General features: G+C 40.0%; 1 protein-coding gene across 2 annotated transcripts; it reads right to left on the reverse strand.

Moving 5' to 3' along the window:
- Positions 1-8098: 8098 nt before the first annotated feature.
- ZNF770 (zinc finger protein 770) lies at positions 8099-17736 on the reverse strand. 2 transcript variants are annotated; one of them, XM_025390670.1, is made up of 3 exons: positions 17535-17736; positions 16975-17091; positions 8099-12930 (listed from the first exon to the last, which is right to left on the reverse strand). In XM_025390670.1, exon 3 carries the CDS (start codon positions 12872-12874, stop codon positions 10802-10804), a length of 2073 nt encoding a protein of 690 aa, XP_025246455.1. In that variant the 5' UTR covers positions 12875-12930; positions 16975-17091; positions 17535-17736; the 3' UTR covers positions 8099-10801. The 2 variants fall into 2 exon arrangements, with proteins under 2 accessions (XP_025246455.1, XP_025246456.1); XM_025390671.1 differs by lacking the exon at positions 16975-17091 and having other exon boundaries at positions 17535-17693.
- Between the last annotated feature and the right edge of the window lie 989 nt (positions 17737-18725).

Raw genomic sequence — 18725 nt, forward strand, 5'->3', positions numbered from 1 at the left:
TCAAAAAAAAAAAAAAAAAAAAATACCTAGGAGTGAAATATTTGGGTTATACAATAGGTATGCTTTTTTGTTTGTTTGTTTTGAGACGGAGTCTCGCTCTGTTGCCCAGGTTGGAGTGCAATGGCGTGATCTCGGCTCACTGCAACCTCTGCCTCCTGGGATCAAGAGATTCTCCTGCCTCAGGCTCCTAAGTAGCTGGGATTACGGGCGCACACCACCACACCCGGCTAGTTTTTGTATTTTTAGTAGAGACGGGGTTTCACCATGTTGATCACGCTGGTCTTGAACTCCTAAGCTGGTGATCTGCCTGCTTCGACCTCCCAAAGTGCTGGGATTACAGGCATGAGCCACCGCGCCCAGCAGATGTATGTTTAAGTTTTTTAGAAACTGCCTTCTTTCTGAAGAAGTACTATTTTACGTTCACATCAGGAGTATACAATTCTAGTTTCTTCTCCACCTCATCAACACTTAATATGGACAATTTTTTTAAACTTTTTTTTGTTTGAGATGGAGTCTCGCTCTGTCGCCCAGGCTGGTGTGCAGTGGCGCGATTTCGGCTCACTGCAAGCTCCGCCTCCCGGGTTCACGCCATTCTCCTGCCTCAGCCTCCCGAGTAGCTGGGACTACAGGCGCCGCCACCATGCCCAGCTAATTTTTTGTATTTTTAGTAGAGATGGGGTTTCACCGTGTTAGCCAGGATGGTCTCGATCTCCTGACCTCGTGATCCGTCTGCCTCAGCCTCCTAAAGTGCTGGGATTACAGGTGTGAGCCACCGCGCCCGGATTTTTAACTTTTATTTTAAGTTCAGGGGTACATGTGCAGGATGTGCAGGTTTGTTACATAGGTAAAGGTGTGTCACAGGGGTTCATTGTACAGATTATTTCATCACTCAGGCATTAAGCCCAGTATACATTAGATATTTTTTCTGATCCTCTCCCTCTACCCACCCAACCCTCCGGTAGGCCCCAGTGGGCATTGTTCCCCTCCATGTGAATATGGACAATCTTTTAATTTTAGTCTTTATTTATTTATATATTTATTTTGAGATGGAGTCTCACTCTGTCACCCAGGCTGGAGTGCAGTGGCCGGATCCCAGCACACTGCAACTTCCAACTCCCAGGTTCAAGCAATTCTCCTGTCTCAGCCTCCCGAATAGCTGGGATTACAGGCGCACGCCACCACACCCAGCTAATTTTTGTGTTTTTTTTTTTTTTTTTTTTTTTTTAGTAGAGACGGGGTTTCACCAGGTTAGCCAGGATGGTCTTGATCTCCTGACCTCGTGATCCGCCCGTCTCGGCCTCCCGAAGTGCTGGGATTACAGGCATGAGCCACTGGGGGCACCCAGCCCCTAATTTTAGTCATTTTAATAGGTGTGTGATATATTTCATTGTGACTTTCATTTGCATTTCCCTAATGACTAATTGAGCATCTCTCCATGTGCTTATTTGCTATTCATATATCTTCTTTGGGGAAGCCTCTATTCATATTTTTTGCCCTTTTTTAAATTGAATAACTTGGTTTCTTATTACTGAGTTTGAATGCACACCCCTACCATTCCCAAATCCATACATAAATTAAACATGTGTCTCTAGTTAAACTCTCCCTGGATGAACACATGCAAGAAACTGATAACACCAGTGTTTCCAAGAAGGAGGAACTGTGGGGAGGGGACAACAGGAAGGAGAGAAAAGTTATTTTATATTTTATACCCTTTTGTAATTTTAGAATTTTGTAATATATATGACATGTTCAAAAATAAACAATGTAAGCCGGGTGCAGTGGCTCACGCCTGTAATCCCAGCACTTTGGGAGGCCGAGACTGGCGGATAACAAGGTCAGGAGATTGAGACCATCCTGGCTAACACAGTGAAACCCTGTCTCTACTAAAAATACAAAAAATTAGCCAGGCAGGGTGGCACGTGCCTGTAGTCCCATCTGCTCGGGAGTCTGAGGCAGGAGAATCAGTTGAACTGGGGAGGCGGAGGTTGTGGTGATCCGAGATCCGGCCACTGCGCTCCAGCCTGGGCAACAGAGCAAGGCTCTGTCTCAAAAAAATAAAAATTAAAAAAAAAGTAAAAAAATAAACAGCGTGGGCCACGTGCAGTGGCTCATGCCTATAATCCCAGCATTTTGGGAGGCTGAGGTAGGTGGATCATCTGAGGTCAGGAGTTCGAGACCAGCCTGGCCAACATGGTGAAACTCCATCTCTACTAAAAATACAAAAACTTGCTGGGCATGGTGGTGTACACCTGTAATCCCAGCTACTCAGGAGGCTGAGGCAGGAGCATCACTTGAACCCAGAAGGCAGAGGTTGCAGTGAGCAGTGATTGCGCCATTGCACTCCAGCCTGGGCAACAAGAGTGAAACTCCATCTCAAAACAACAACAACAAAAAATAATAAAAACAAAAATAAGACAGTGTGAAGGTAAAAGCAAAGGCCTGTAGAAGTGGAGATTAAATATGAAGTCCTTTTTACCCCTATATGTTATTGTGTAAAGTTTGTTTAGAGTGCTAGTGATTAAAATTAGCATAATCACAATTTTAAATGTAACAGAGTTTGAATGTATATCTATTGACATTTTATTTACAAACAGTGTCTATAAAACAGGAAAAATAAGATTCTGATAGCTTTTATGATGAATCTTGACATGTAACATTTTGACCAGCAAAAACCACCTGGACTGTATTTCTATACTATGCTGTAGTTACAGCACAGATAAAGCCACAGAAACAGGTCATGCAGGGCTGTCAGAAGTCAGCAATAAGGCTTGACGTGTTGAAAGCCTTGAAACCTAGGGAGAGGAAGCTCTCTTCCACAATAACCATTGTGGAAGACAATGGGAAACCACTGATTGTAAATTTATTTTTGGAAGATGACTTCTGAGTGGTATGTCAAATGGGTTGGTGCAGGTACTATGGGGATGGGAATATCAGCTAGGAGACTACTGCAAATCTAAAGCTAAAATAAAAAGGACTAAATATGGGTTCTGACAGTCGAAGTGAAAAGGAAGGAATAAATACAGAAGACACTGGAAAGACAGAAAAAAAGACATTATCTTTAGTAGTTGAAAGAATAGTGGAAGCATAAAGCACAATAGAGAAGACAGAAGGTAGAGTAGGTTTTAAAAGGAAAAATTATTCCTTTATATAGACAGTCTGAGGTAGCAGTGAGACAGGTGATAATAAAGTTTATTTTCCAATTTATATGTTTATTAAATTCACAATGTATCTCATGATTTTATGGCCAGGAGAATATTAGGGGCCGGGTGTGGTGGCTCATACCTGTAAACCCAGCAGATGGTGCACCTGAGGTCAGAAGTTCAAGACCAGCCTGTCCAACGTGGTGAAACCCTGTCTCTAATTAAATACAAAAATTAGCTGGGCATGGTGGCGCACACCTGTAATCCCAGCTACTCAGGAGGCTGAGGCACGAGAATTGCTTGAACCTAGGAGGCAGAGATTGCAGTGAGCCAAGATCGCACCACTGCACCCTAGACTAGGTGACAGAGCGAGACTTAATCTCCAAAAAAAAAAAAAAATTAAACCAATAAGCTACAGATCACATGTAGCTTTCTACTGATCTAACACGTAAATGGTTCTAATTTATAATACCTAGCATATTTATGACAAAATGTAGTATCATAATACCTCCCCTCCCCCTTGCTGTCATCTCTATTTTTCTTATCAACTTAGCTAAGTTTCTGACTGATGGTTTTGGACATTCTAAAATTATGTATATTTTATGGTTTTCTCTTTACAAGCTTTCTACAATGTGTTTTGTAGACAGAAAGCAAAGGAACCAGGGAGTCTAGAAAGAAGGGTTTCAAATGACAAGATTGTCACTAGTGTCAAATGCTTCAAAGAAATCTGAAAGAACAAGAATTTCAAAAAGACCATGAGCTTGGCAATTAGGAGACCATTGGTGACCATTATTAATTGGGATATGTTGTAAGAAAATCTACTTCTAAATTGGTTTAACAATAAGTAAAATCTATAGAGGTAATAAAATCTATAGGGGTGATAAGTTAGGCTTCAGGCAGTTGAATCAGGTTTCCAGCTCCATTTCTCTGTGATTCTTTTCTTTGTCCCCCTACCCCATTCCCTCTGTGTTTTGACTTCATCACCAGATGAGTGTCCCTCATGGTACCAAAATGGAGGGAACTTCTTCTGTACACCCACTAGTCCTTCCTGAATCACTAAAGTAAGTACATGGTTTTGCTCTGATAGAATTAACTTAGGTCAGTGCTCATCCCCAAGGCAATTTCTCTGGCTTAGACATGGGTTACCTATTTCTGAACAGTCATCATGGCAAGGGAGATGTGAGTATTCTGACAGCCTTAGACTGATCACGACCCATAGCTGAGCTGCAACTAGGTCGGTCTAACCCTGACTACTTGGCTGATATGCAGTGAAGGGAGAAGGAGATGTGGTTACAACCAACAATGACCACTACAATAGCCACTGAGAGAGCAACTCCCAAAGGATGGTGAAGAAAACATGTATTCAATAATAAAGGGCTAAGAAGTTAGTGAGTGAAAAGGCCATGAAGGAAGTAGACGGAAGATAAATTTGCAATAGTTCTCACCATAAAAGAAAAAAAGTTAATTGTGACAGTATCTAGAATAATAAAACTAAAGTTGTTTGTCCCCACAAACACACCTTTTTAAGCTAGGTACAGGGAACAACACAGATTGCTTAACCATTCATTTCTCTTTCTAAACACAACTTCAAATTTGACCAGTATCCATATCACTCCCTGGAAACCATGTGCTTAAAAGAAAGGTGAATTCCAGCCCCAGTTCCAGGTTATCCTTGTCAGTGATTGGTTCAGAAATGTGGGCCGGGCATGGTGGCTCACACCTGTAATCCCAGCACTTTAGAAGGCTGAGGCTGGTGGATCACTTGAGGTCAGGAATTTGAGACCAGCTTGGCCAACATGATGAAACCCCATCTCTACTAAAAATACAAAAATTAGCCGGGTGTGCTGGCACGCAACTGTAATCCCAGCTACTTAGGGAGGCTGAGGTAGGAGAACAACTTGAACCCAGGAGGCAGAGGTTGCAGTGAGCAGAGATCGCACCACTGCACTCCAGCCTGCAAAACAAAGTGAGATTCCATCTCAAAAACAAAAAACAAAACAACAAACAAACAAAACTGTGTTTTGTGAAGCAATTCTGGCAGATGAGAGAGGAAAGTTTTGCTGTAGGCTTTTGGGAAAGTTGTCCCTTGGTCTTGTGAGAGTTTCTAGCTCTCTCACTCACTATCTGCCATGCCCTACCCCTTGTGAAAGGAGCATGAGGTATTGATTACAAAGCATCCTAAAACCACAGGAAAATAGCCGTGCCATTGTGAAAGGCAGAGCAGACAGAAGGAAGCACAATCAATTCAACAATGTGATTCAACAACTCTTAAGCTTATTTATTCACTAGACTTTCAAGTCATGTAAGCCAATTAAGATCCTTATTGCTAAAGCAGTTTGAGTCAGGTATTCTGTCACTTGCAGCCAAAAGCACCATTACTGAATAAGGAACCCATGAAATTGTTTTCAGACAGAGGGGAAATAACAATTGGAGAGAGAAAAACTAGATACCAGAAAAAGGAACTATTAAGTTCCCAGAAGTGGGCAAGAAAAAAATCTAGCTTCAGAAAGGTGAAGGAACATTATTAATAGAGACAGACGACGAGAAACAGAGAAAAGATAAAGTTTTGAGTGAAGACAAGTTTAGAGACGGCATGTTGGACAGGCTTTGATCATAACACAGTAGAAGGCAAACTCATCCTCTGGAAGGATCTAAGTGAAATTGTGGATTTAAGGAAAACATAAAACGTTGTTAATAATTGCTCCATTCATTAATTTCTTCCTTCATACATTCAACATATATTTGAGAACCTAATGTTTGCAACAGTATTAAGCCTTCTCCATAACTGATAGACTCATTCTTTTTTTTTTTTTTTTTTGAGACGGAGTCTCGCTCTGTCACCCAGGCTGGAGTGCAGTGGCCGGATCTCAGCTCACTGCAAGCTCCGCCTCCTGGGTTTACGCCATTCTCCTGCCTCAGCCTCCCGAGTAGCTGGGACTACAGGCGCTCGCCATCTCGCCCGGCTAGTTTTTTGTATTTTTTAGTAGAGACGGGGTTTCACCGTGTTAGCCAGGATGGTCTCGATCTCCTGACCTCGTGATCCGCCCGTCTCGGCCTCCCAAAGTGCTGAGATTACAGGCTTGAGCCACCGTGCCCGGCCTGATAGACTCATTCTGTTGCTTTCCAGAAGCATGTACTTCAAGTGGATCTCAGAGTATAGTCTCACAACAGCTAACCTTAGTCACTAAATGCAAATTTCGGGGTCCTAAAAGACCTGAATCAGGAACTCTGAGGATGCAGCCCAGCAATCTATGCTTTTAACAAGCCCAATTCACACTAAAGTTTGAAAACCACTAGTTTCTAGTGGAAGATCAACAGAGTTATAAACAAAAATTAAGGGGGAATACAAGGGATGGAGAACTTGGGTAAATCAGAGAGGCTCCAGAAGGTAGTATTTAAGCTCAAACTTCAAAGAACAAATAGATTGCCAATTTAGATGCAAAATATTACATGTTCTATATTTCATGTAATACTATTATACTACTTTTCAGTTACATTTCCTTTTTTCTCTTACTGCTAATAGAATTCCCCTAATAGAGGCCGGGCGCGGTGGCTCAAGCCTGTAATCCCAGCACTTTGGGAGGCTGAGACGGGCGGATCACGAGGTCAGGAGATCGAGACCATCCTGGCTAACATGGTGAAACCCCGTCTCTACTAAAAATACAAAAAAACTAGCCGGGTGAGGTGGCGGGCGCCTGTAGTCCCAGCTACTCGGGAGGCTGAGGCTGGAGAATGGCATAAACCTGGGAGACAGAGCTTGCAGTGAGCTGAGATCCGGCCACTGTACTCCAGCCTGGGTGACAGAGTGAGACTCCGTCTCAAAAAAAAAAAAAAAAAAAAAGAATTCCTCTAATAGAAATAGCCCTTGAATTTTAAGCCCTTCTAACTGGCAATAAGGAGAAATCTGAATAAGCTAGGAATTAAATGTTCCTTCCCTGTAGCTCCAAAAAAGCAGACACCATTCTGCATCATAAAACAGTACTTGGCAAATGTTATTTCTAACAAAGATTCTTGTAAAAGATTTCAAAGACTGTTGCTGCATCCTAAAAATATAATTCTAATTGGTTGTCTTATATAACATTTACATTGAAATCTGTGTTCTCCACAAGTCAGTTTTAAGCACTTTTGTTTTCCCCCATAATCATGAAAAAAAGGAAAAGGAATGAAACTTGACTCAGCTAAATTTCTTCTTTGAACAGATTGTGAGTCTGTTTCTAATTTAAGTTGACATAAGACAGACACGATGGAAAGCAAAAAGAATAACAGTACTAGTATGTATTGGAGAAACTAATTCTATATATATATATTTTTGTTTTTGTTTTTTGTTTTTCTGAAGAGATGATCTTGCTCTGTCACCCAGGCTTGGAAGGCTGGAGTGCAGGGACATGATGATAGCTCACTTTAAATAACTTCCAATTCTTGGGCTCAAGCAATCCTCCCGCCTCTGTGTCCTGAGGGCAGCTGAGACCACAGGCGTGTGCCACCACCTCACCTGGCTTTAAAAAAAATTTTTTTTAGAGACAGGAGTCTTGCTTTGTTGACTGTCTCAAACTCCTGGCTTCAAGCAATCCTCCCACCTCGGCCTCCCAAAGTGCCGTGATTACAGGCTTGAGCCACTGTGCCCAGCCCCTGATTCTGTATTTCCTTAGTACAAATCTGAAGAGAAAGGCCAAAAAGGAGGATAAACAGATAAACAGGTAGATCATACAACACATAATGGAGTTAACATTCTTTTGTAGGTGATAGGGAGCTGTCAAAGAGATTTTTTTTTTCCACAGAAGGGAACAGCATGGAAATGTAACATGAACAGGAGGGTAAATGATTAAATATCCATGCAAATCTGGTGTAGAAGGTAGATTGGAGTGGACCCACAAAAGTATCTGACAATCAATCAGTACCTTGGCTCCAATATTATGTAATTTCCCCCCTCCCCGAAAAAAAAACCAAAACCACCAAACTGTGTAACTTGAAACTTTATTTTTAAGGTATTCTGAAAATTTTTCAAGAATTTTAACCACCACCTACTTCCCTTAAACACACACATTTTTATCTTATAATTATAACCCCTACTGCAGTACAAAACAAGAAACAATAATTCTACTAAGTTAGCCAGCCAATCAAACTACTTCAGTAAATAATCACACTACAGCCTGGAATCACTCAAACAAAAAATTCTTCTAGTTCTCTTTAAAGATATTTATCGTTTATTTTTTCATGAAACCAAAGTAATTGATTCAACAATACTAACAGTTCTAGCATGCAACAAACCATCTACTATCTAATGTTTAATCTTAACATGTATATTTTCATTCCTATAAAGTTTCCATAAGAAGCTTGCAATGATCATAAAGGTAAATAAGTACAGTTGTCCCTTGGTATCCATGGGGTATTGGTTCCCAGACCGCACCCTCAACCCATAGATACCAAAAATCCAAGTATACTCAAGTCCCTTACATAAAATGACATATTTGTATATAACCAACGCACATCCTCCTGTATACTTTATCTCTAGACTAATACCTAATGCAGTGTAAATGCTATTTAAATAACTGTTATACTGTATTTTTATTTGTATTATTTTTATATTTTTTCTAATATTTTTGATCTGCAATTGGTTTAATCCACAGATGCAGAGTACATGGATACAGAGGGCCAACTGTGTTTTGTTACAGGTACTTCAAATAGCACTACAGTACATCTTTGACAAAATTTTTACAATATTCCAACTTTCAATATGAAACAGCTTAAAAAGGCATGGGTCAAAAATAAAGTATAGTAGTATCACTTACGCAAATAAAGTCTCATAATCATACAAGCACAACACTGTTAGGACTCTCCCTGTTTAGGTTGGGAAAAACATTATATAAAACATTTCCTTCAAATAAAATTACATAAATTGCTTACAAAAATGCCAAAATCAATAATTTCAAACATATTAAGGAGAAAACCTTGAACATTATTGGAAAATATAAACTAGTTATTCCTTGCTTTTGTGTAACAGATGAGTTCTTGTAAAGTTTTGTGTAAAGCAAATTCTGTAAACCATTATCTTGCTTGCATTGGAGGAACATATCTCAAAGAAACCTAAGAGAAAGTGTTCTTTAAAGCGTGATTCTCCTCTGCTTTTTCTGGATGTCTGTATCTACATAATAAACAGGCACACTTCTACATCATTGGGCATTTTACTCAGACTGTCATGTTTCATCTCTGTAAATTAAACCAAAGTTACTTAAAAATTACCTGTGGTAAAAGAAGCAAGCAGATCACCCCCACCTATTATCCCTCCCGCCTCCCCCTGTCAAAAGAAAGTTCTCAGATTATGATGCAAAATTCACAATTGCTCATTTATCCACATTCTCAATAGAGGATTTTCCACTATATTTAAGTATGGTAGGATAATTACCCACCTGTTCCTTTTTTCAGCTTAGAAACATAACGGTTCATTCCTTTTATTGCTAGAGAATGTCATTCCTGAAGATTTTATAAACAAAGGCAAATGTGAAGGACAATCTGTCATTATGAAATAAGTCCTTTGTACTAAAGAATATTTCCAAATCAAAACAGTTCTATTTGGAATGATACCCACAACTCTACAAGCATCTTATCCCTCTACAGGAATGACTACCTTACTAATTAAAATAAAAATTTAACAAGGATCAAAATAAAATTCTTTAGCAATAGACTCTTGCAAAAATAAAAACTAAAACTAGACCTAGTCATTGCCATTTGATCAAACTTATAACAGGCTTAAATAATAGAACCACTCCATTAAAGAGGCATAAAAAGAAAAGTTTACTAAAATAAATGTAAAAGTCTTATGGAGATGAAGATCTCTAGAATAGTCTTAAGTCTATGACTACTGCTATCATTAATGAGCAAATAAATGACTTGAAATTATTCCTCTGAAAAGATAAAACTCATACATATTATGAAAAAGACTATGGCACTTAGAAAATATTCCTGGTAAGTAAACATGGTAAATGTATATAGATGCATTCTAGCCTCTTGCCTACTTTTAAATTATTTTAAGATGGCACTAGCTGGGAGGAAAAAAAAAAAGTCCTTATCACCCAAAGGTGAAATTACCACATAGTCCTAAAAATAGCTTTGAAAAGACCAATGAAAATACTACTATAATTTTCTCATCCATTTTCACCTAGTGCCTCTGTAGTTTTTTAAGTTTACAAAAAAAAAAAAAAAAAATTCCAATGCAATTTGAGCCACATGTGGACAAAATTATGCTTTCATATGAAATGTAAAATAAATCAAATATAACCGGGCTATGTGCTGCAGCTAAAAGCCAAGTTTTGCCTCTCAGTGAGATGGCATGTCTTAAGGAATAATTCCTTTAAAAAATGAATGAGGCTACATTATTTGTACAGCATCATGGATTTATATTTTTCAATACAGCCAAAGCATATGTTTACAATATTAAAATGACTATAGCATCAAATAATGTTCTTGCCTCTAAAAATTAATTTGGCTGTTTCTAAAATATTGTATTAATTTTCTATGTATTTTACCTCCTTACTATGCAAGACAAGCAAATGCCTTGAAACCATTCAGTTTAATGCAAGCCTTTCAATAAAAATGCATTTTAAGTAATACAGGCTTTAAAAATAAGATCACCAGAGACCACAATTGTTAGTGGTTGCAACAGTTTACATAACCGAATCTAAGGCAACCACTTTCCCTTGCGGTCGTTCTTTAAAGTGAGTAAGTTGATGTCTCTTCCAGTGAGGAGCCTGTCTGAATGTTTTGCCACAAACTGAGCATTCAAATGGTTTCTGCCCTGCATGAATCAGGTAGTGTCTTTCCAGTTTAGATGGAGATCGGAAACTTTTAGCACAAACACTGCATCGGTACAGGAAGACATCATTTTTCTCCTGATTCTCTGAATAACTGCTAAAAGGATTGCTTTGCTCTGATTCTAAAAGTACATTAGGAAGACAGGCTTGCCCAGTGCTACCAGGAATAAAATCCTGTGACTCTGCCTTAACTCCTGACATTTGATCTGACTCTGAAACCTCGTATTTTTGAACACCAGGAGCCTGACATTGTTGGGAAGCATTATAGTTAACATTATTACCTGGATTCGAAAGATTGTTGAAGTTTCCAAAATCTACTTGGCAAAGAGATGCATAAGGACTCTTTTCATTATGAGTCTGTTCATGTCTTTTTAAGTGAGCTGACTGTCTAAAAGATTTCCCACAAATATTACAGCCAAAGGGCCTCTGTCCAGTATGAATTAAATAGTGTCTTTTTAGTTTGGATATAGAAGGAAATACCTTCTCACATTTGTCACAAGGACATATCTTATGTCTAGTACGTATGTTCTCCCTCGGAACTGAAAAACCACACTGAAGTACCTCACAGTTATTAAAGAACTCCTCACCTGATGAACCACAGATTGACAAGTCTTTCTTATTCACTGAATTATCAATGCTTAATATGTTTTCTGTGGTAAGGATGCCTTTCAAATTTTTTCCCATACTTTGCCAAGAAAACGGCAAAGTCAATGTTTTCTTCTTTCTATTGCCAATTGTTTTATATGTTCCATGTTTGCCAAGAGAACCCACAAATGTTCTCTGGGTTTGTTCAGAGCTCTGCTCACCAGAAATAAGATCACAATTTCTCAAGAAACTCTTTTTAAATACTTTTTTCTCAGATTGAAAGTTAACAAATTTTTTACTCCTAGCACGTTTAAGCTTGGCCAAGATTTTTTTAACAATGGTTTTATAGTTGTAGCTTCTTTTGAACCTGCTTGGAATTTTGCCACCTCTAGCAGGAAAACAGCTGTGTTCATTGAGAATCTGCTCTGATTCAAAACACTTTTCACACTTTGGACATTGAAAAGGGACAATATAAATTGAGTGGACATCAAGTGGATTATTCTCCTCAGATTCACCAATCTCACCATTTTCAAAACCACCCTGATTTGCATTTAACTTATTAGGCAGGGGGCGAGATTCTGTACGCCTCTTCTTTAATAAAAGAGCCCGAAAAACCTTATTCCTGGTATGGATTTGTTTATGCTTCAGAAGTTTGCTTTGAATCTTAAATCCTTTTTGACAAAAACAACATTGAAAAGGTCTTTCTTCTGAATGTGTAAGTTGGTGGATTTTTAAGTGAGTTGACTGTCGAAAAGATTTAGTGCACAACACACATTTAAAAGGCCTCTGACCAGTATGAATAAGTACATGCCTATCAAGTTTTGACTGTGATGGAAACATCTTGCCACAGATTGTACATGCATGAATATTCTTTCTTCTTTTCATGCTATACATGGGATCGGACTTAGAGCACGGGTGTAAGGCCCATCTTTCCTCTGTGGTAAAAGTATTATACACTCCATACATTGACTTTTCTTGCTTGGCCTCCAACAATCTTCTGACCTGTTTAACATTATTCTGATAGGTTTCATTGTGAAGTTGTTGGTGCTTCACAAATGTCTTCAGATTTTTAAAGTGGCGCTGACAAATACTACATTTAAAAGGCAGACTATGAGTTAGTTGATGCCTCTCCAGATGAACTAGTTGTCTAAAGGTTTTATGACACACATCACATTCAAATGGCTTTTGACCAGTATGAATGAGATAGTGCCTAGCTAATTTTGATGGTGTTTCAAAGTGCTTAAAGCAAATATTGCAAACATATGGCCTGTTTCTAGGTAGTTTGTTGGCTACCACACACTGTTTAATCTTTAGCATTTTTAAATTGTTTTCAGCCATCATATTCTTCAGTGATATACTCTGATGAGCTCCATAGTGTTCTTAAATTCCACAGATGTCTAAAAATTAAAGAAAAAAATGTATTAATTTAAAAATTATTTATCCATATGAAAAGTAACTTAAGTTGTTCTTTGGCTGAAGATATTACAGGCAAAGGAGAATCTGGACTTAGTGTTTACAAGTTAATAATCATTTTAAATAATACTTTAAAATAATAAAACTAATTTTACACATACAGAGATATGAGTCTTTAAAAGAAATATCTAAAAATCAATACAATTTTAAGCTATTTTTCTAATTGAGATGCTACATTAAATGGGGACTAGGGTGAATTTATTAACATTAAATAGATATTTTAATTCCAATTTTCCTATTTCATTATTTGGTAGTTTTGCCAGTATTTAGTTGCTATCATTTTAAAAAATGGGCTAGAAAGGTAACAAATTAAAACAATACTAAAAATAAGAACTTGCATTCAATTATAGTACATTGTAAATATGCTCTTAGAACAGAACATTTGACTTATCATAGTTGGATTTCTTAGCCACAGATTTAACAAGACTTATTCTCAATTACTTCTTTAGACCAACAAGGACAGTGTGGACTAGGAGTAAATTCACAGAAGACCTGGGTTCTAGTCCTGGATTTGCCATTATATGATCTTGGTGGTAGGATGAAGGAAATACAGAGTTCTCATCTGTAAAATGGGGAAAAGGTCTCCTGGACTGTCTACCACCACAAGCTGTTGTCAAAAATCAATGGAGATAATGCATATGAATGTGCTAAAAAACTGTGAAGCAATACATAAATCTAAGGAACTATTTAGCTCAACGCTAATCAAATTTTAAAATGTTATTCTTATCTTCTTAGTAATATTTTAAAGAGTTTCTCACTAAGAAATAAACCCACTGACTAAATTTACAGATTTTAAAAATTTCTCACCTGGCACAGTGGCTCACGCCTGTAATCCTGCACTTTGGGAGGCTGAGGCTGGTGGATCACCTGAGGTCAGGAATTTGAGACCAGCCTGGCCAACATGGTGAAACCCCATCTCTAGTAATAATACAAAAATTAGCCAGGTGTGGTAGTGCACACCTGTAATCCCAGCAACTCGGGAGGCTGAGGCAGAAGAATCGCTTGAACCCAGGAGGCGGAGGTTACAGTGAGCCGAGATCGTGCCATTGCAATCCAGCCTGGGTAAGAATCCATCTCAAAGAAAAAAAAAATTCTCCTTTTCACTTTGTTGTGAAATTCCCAAAAGACAAGCATAGAGATAACAAGATCAACAAATTGGTTACTTATATAGCTATCTATGACTAAGTAATTGAAAGCTGAGTGTGCTTTACCCATCAGGCAATATAGTAAAAGGGTCATTTTGGTCTTAAGCGTTAATACAAAGATTTAAAAAATTGGCCCAGTGCAGTGGCTCACACCTGTAATACCAGCACTTCGGGAGGCCAAGGCAGGGAGATCACATGAGGTCAGGAGTTTACAACCAGCCTAAACAGCGTGGTGAAACCCTGTCTCAACTAAAAATACAAAAATTAGCCAGGCGTCGTAGTACACATCTGTAACTCCAGCTACTTGGGAGGCTGTAACACAAGAATCGCTTGAACCGGGGAGGCAGAGGTTGCAGTGAGCCAAGATTGCACCACTGCACTCCAGCTTGGGCAACAGAGTGAGACTCTGTCTCAAAAAAAAAAGAAAAAAAAATTTAGCAAGCACTTTCGTAACTATCTTATGCACTGTCCTCTATCAGAGACGCTAATTTTCTTCTCATTATTACTCTACTATGGCATTGCCCTTAAATAAAGGAGTCAGAGATTAAAAAAAAAAGTAAAAAGCTGTGCTAGCACTTTCAATATAATGTATCTTCTGGATCAGAGAGTTCTAAGTCTGGAGTTCTTTTGTAAGCTGATCTGGCAAACATCCAACAAGTATGGTGCTACTATCTTCTCCTAGAAGATACCCTCAATCCCAAATCACAAACATACCCACTGTGGTTCTTTAGCAATATGAACCAGAAACAGAAAAAAAAAAAAATTACTGAACAAATATCTTTATTATAGTGTTTTTCAAACTGCAGGATATTACTCATTAATGGATTGTGAATTCAACTTAGCAGATCATGATCAGCACTTTGTTATTTAAAATAAGAGTGGAGGCTGGCATAGTGGCTCATGCCTGTAATCCCAGCACTTTGGGAGGCTGAGGCGGGGGATCACCTGAGATCAGGAGTTCGAGGCCAGCCTGGCCAACATGGTGAAACCCTGTCTCTAATAAAAATACAAAAACTAGCCGAGTGCGGTGGTACATGCCTGTAATCCCAGCTACTTGGGAGGCTGAGTCAGAAGAATTGCTTGAACCCAGGAGACGGAGGTTGCAGTGAGTCGCCAAGATCGCACCACTGCACTCTATCCTGGGCGACAGAGTGGGACTCCATCTCAGAAAACAATTTTTAAATCAATAAATACAAATAGGGGATAAATAAAAGTGGAAAGTATCAGACTGCATACTATACAGCAAGGATAAATATTGTTTCATGAAACTTCTGTAGGAAGAAGTAAAAAAGTTTATGAAAGCTGTTCCTAACATGCCTCTTCATACTAGACAGAGGAACCTACAACAAATCAACTACTTTATTCAAAGTGGCCAAGTAATCTATTAAGGTGAGAAAGATAGGGGCCCATAGGATGAGACAAGATTACTAAAGAAAGCAAGTGTCTGGTTTTCTTCACTTGACCCTATTATTCCAAAACATTTATTTTAAATAGAAATCATCTAATTACAGGCCAAATAGAAAATGCCACACAAATCCACGCAAAATAAAATAATCTGACTGTAAGCCAGTATAGTAGTAAAATATACCATATAACCCAGATATCAGTGTTAACCAACAATCAACTGTTGGTGCTATGAACATCCATTTTCAGTAGCTTGAATTAGAGAAATTACAGGTGAACAAGCTCCAAAATCTCTAAACATGCCGATACAGAGCAACAGTCATGATAATTAAAATTAAGTCATGAATCCAGTGAACTGCAAAGAACTTGGCAGCAATTAGGTGCCAAGGTAGTCAATCAGGACAATGAGCCAAACCAAAAGTAATCAAGCCTTTATTCACTTACTGTGACAGTGCAAGCAAGTGGTAAAAAGAGGCACTGGCTCCCCAGTGGTCCATTAAATACAAGGACACTGGGTGAGGGTCAGTTGATGCAGCGCATATGAGGTAATCCTCTCACTGAAGAGGAGCCCCTAACAAAAATCTCCTGCCTCTTATGGAACGTTAGAATAGGAAATGGGTGGAAGGTCTAAGAGTGAAAGAAGCTGGGTCAAAAACGGAGAAAAGTGTCTTAGCCATGGTCCTTCCTAGGAGGGACACCAAATGGAGGTACCCAGGCCAGGAAAGAAGTTACGGGATTTGCATATCTAGCAGGAGGGGCAGGGCGAGTCCTTGACTGCAACCCCCTCCAGAAAGTTGCAATGCACTGGCCCATATCGAGCCTGGTGTGGGAGGGCAGCTTGGCCCTTGAGGCCAGTCAGGCAAAGCCTGGTAATTGTCCAATGTCAGGACTGAATGATCACACAGAGGATTTTGGTCTGGAGCCAGATTCAATTCCTTTTGTATGTTTCTTCTTTTAATAAATGCTTTCGTGGAACACGCCTAAAAGAAAAAAAAAATCATACACCACAACCACCTCTGATTAAAACAGGGATTGGCTACGTACAGCTCCTGTACCAAAAAGGATCATCCATTGTTAGCAGTAAGATTGGATAACTGTTGTCACTTGCCTCCCACCACGTGGAAAAGCACTTACTGGGAGCCCTAGATTGTTAGAACCATTAGAGGCAAGTGGTGATCGTATCTCCTATTTATGAGAGTCAGGTTAGGGATCCTCACCTCACGCACTCATGGAGCTCCAAATCCCATTTCAACCGATTTTTTGTTGTTGTTGGTAACATAAAAATAAAAAAGACTGTAATTTTACTTATGTTAAACTGAAATAAAAGAATAATAGATCTGCTCAGCAGTTCAATTCAGAACTTATCCTGACAAAAACAAGATATTCTACGTGAAGACTGTAAAAACTGTAAAAACTGACCTCAGTAATATCCAATGTTGCCTCAAGGCTGAAAGCCTGTTGATTTTCTTGTCTTGACTAGTACCATTAAAACGATGTGAGGATTTCACGAAAGTAAGCGAACAAGAAATGAAAGACCTAAGAGAAACACACACAACTTTCAGTGGGGGAATAATCTCCGGCGGCTGCTTCTGCCCCACTCGCCCCGGGCCCATTCTCTTGGCCTTGAACCCTCACCTCTCCCTCCCAGTGGACTACACCGGACAAAGGACACTGACACACACAGCCCGTTCTAAGGGCCCACAACCAATAATAAGCACTTAATGGTCGAGTCGAGTCCAGAAACCACAAAATCCCACGCCAGGAAAGGAAGGGCAAGGGTAAAAACTGCTTTGGCTGCAGCCAGGATGAAAACGCCACATGTGATACAACCCACAGCAAGAAAGAAAAAAAAAATTCCTCTGCGCCTTCCTCTCAGATTTCTCCTCCGCGTGAGACGCACTCAATAGGTGGGGAAGTGAGAAAGCAAAAGGAGCTCAGGAACTGAGGTTGTGGAGCCCCCGTTCTGGGTCCCCAGGCACCTTGGCGGAATTGAGGCAGGTCCGACCCTCCCTGGGGGTCGCTCCACTTCTCAGTCGGGTTTCTGAAGTCCTCCCCAGGCATCTGGAGCTGGCGAGGGCCCGGGAGGCACGCACCTCAGGCCCAGGTGCCGCGAAGGCAGCGCGCGCACGTCCGCAGGGCCGGCGCGGCAACGGGCTGAGCGCGCAGGCGCGGCGCTCCGGCGCGCCCAGGGACAAGGTCCGGCTGGAAACAAACTCCCCCAAATTTCAGGGCCTTTGTCGCCTCCGCGCGGCCCGCCGGTCCCCAGGGGACTGGGACTCCAGAGACGCACCCCCAACCCCACCGCCATTCACCCTGTCATTGCGGGGGAGAGAACAGAAGAATAAAGACGGGTACATTTTCCATCTCACCTCTAAACCTCGGTTAGGAAAACGCTGTAGCCCGGACTAGTGGGCTCAAGGGCCGACTGGAAAAGGGCGAGTCAGCGTTCAAAGCCGAGTCGGGGCAGCCCTCTTTAACGCAGAGGGCCGGGGATAAGAAGACGACAATGTATTCGGGGCCCTCTGGGCTAGGGCTGTCCTCGGCACTTTGTACATTGCCAAAGTAAATATAACGTAGAGGTCAAGCGCAGGCGCTTTGTGGGCAGACGTGACCGAGCTCCACTCGCGACTCCTCTAATGGCGTGCCCGCTGCGGACCTCATTAGCCCCGCCTCAATCATTCAGTATGTTTTGGTTGTCCACAGTGTACGAAGCCCTGTTCTCGCAATTAGATAAAATGAGTGTGAAGTGCTCAACTTAATTCCTAGTGTAGTAGGCCTTCAAAGAACTATAATCATTATTAATTACTCATATTGAATACAACTTTATGAAATGATAGGATCCCATTTTAAGATAAGGAAAATGAGGCTATCAGAGACATTAAGGAACTTAATGTCACACAGTTAATAAACGATAGAGGTGCAATTTGAACACAGGTAGCCTAATACTAGACCTACATTTATAACTCTCTGCTGCTTCCCAAGTTACAGATATTTCAGCATTTTATGTAGTCACAATTGAAGACCAAATATACAGTTACAGACAGGTGGCACGTTATTGCTGAATAAGATGCTAAGGTATCTACCAAAGATTTTAAGTGCAAAAGGCATTAGAGAAGAATTTATTGTGGATTTTTTGCAGGTTCTGATTGTAATTGTCTCACCTTGAGAAA

The sequence above is a fragment of the Theropithecus gelada genome, chromosome 7a, assembly GCF_003255815.1.
Source record: "Theropithecus gelada isolate Dixy chromosome 7a, Tgel_1.0, whole genome shotgun sequence".
Taxonomy (NCBI): domain Eukaryota; kingdom Metazoa; phylum Chordata; class Mammalia; order Primates; family Cercopithecidae; genus Theropithecus; species Theropithecus gelada.

What these genes read in the sequence shown, in the direction of transcription:
- ZNF770 (XM_025390670.1), bottom strand. Translation starts at nt 12,874, where the DNA reads ATGATGGCTGAAAACAATTTAAAAATGCTAAAGATTAAACAGTGTGTG.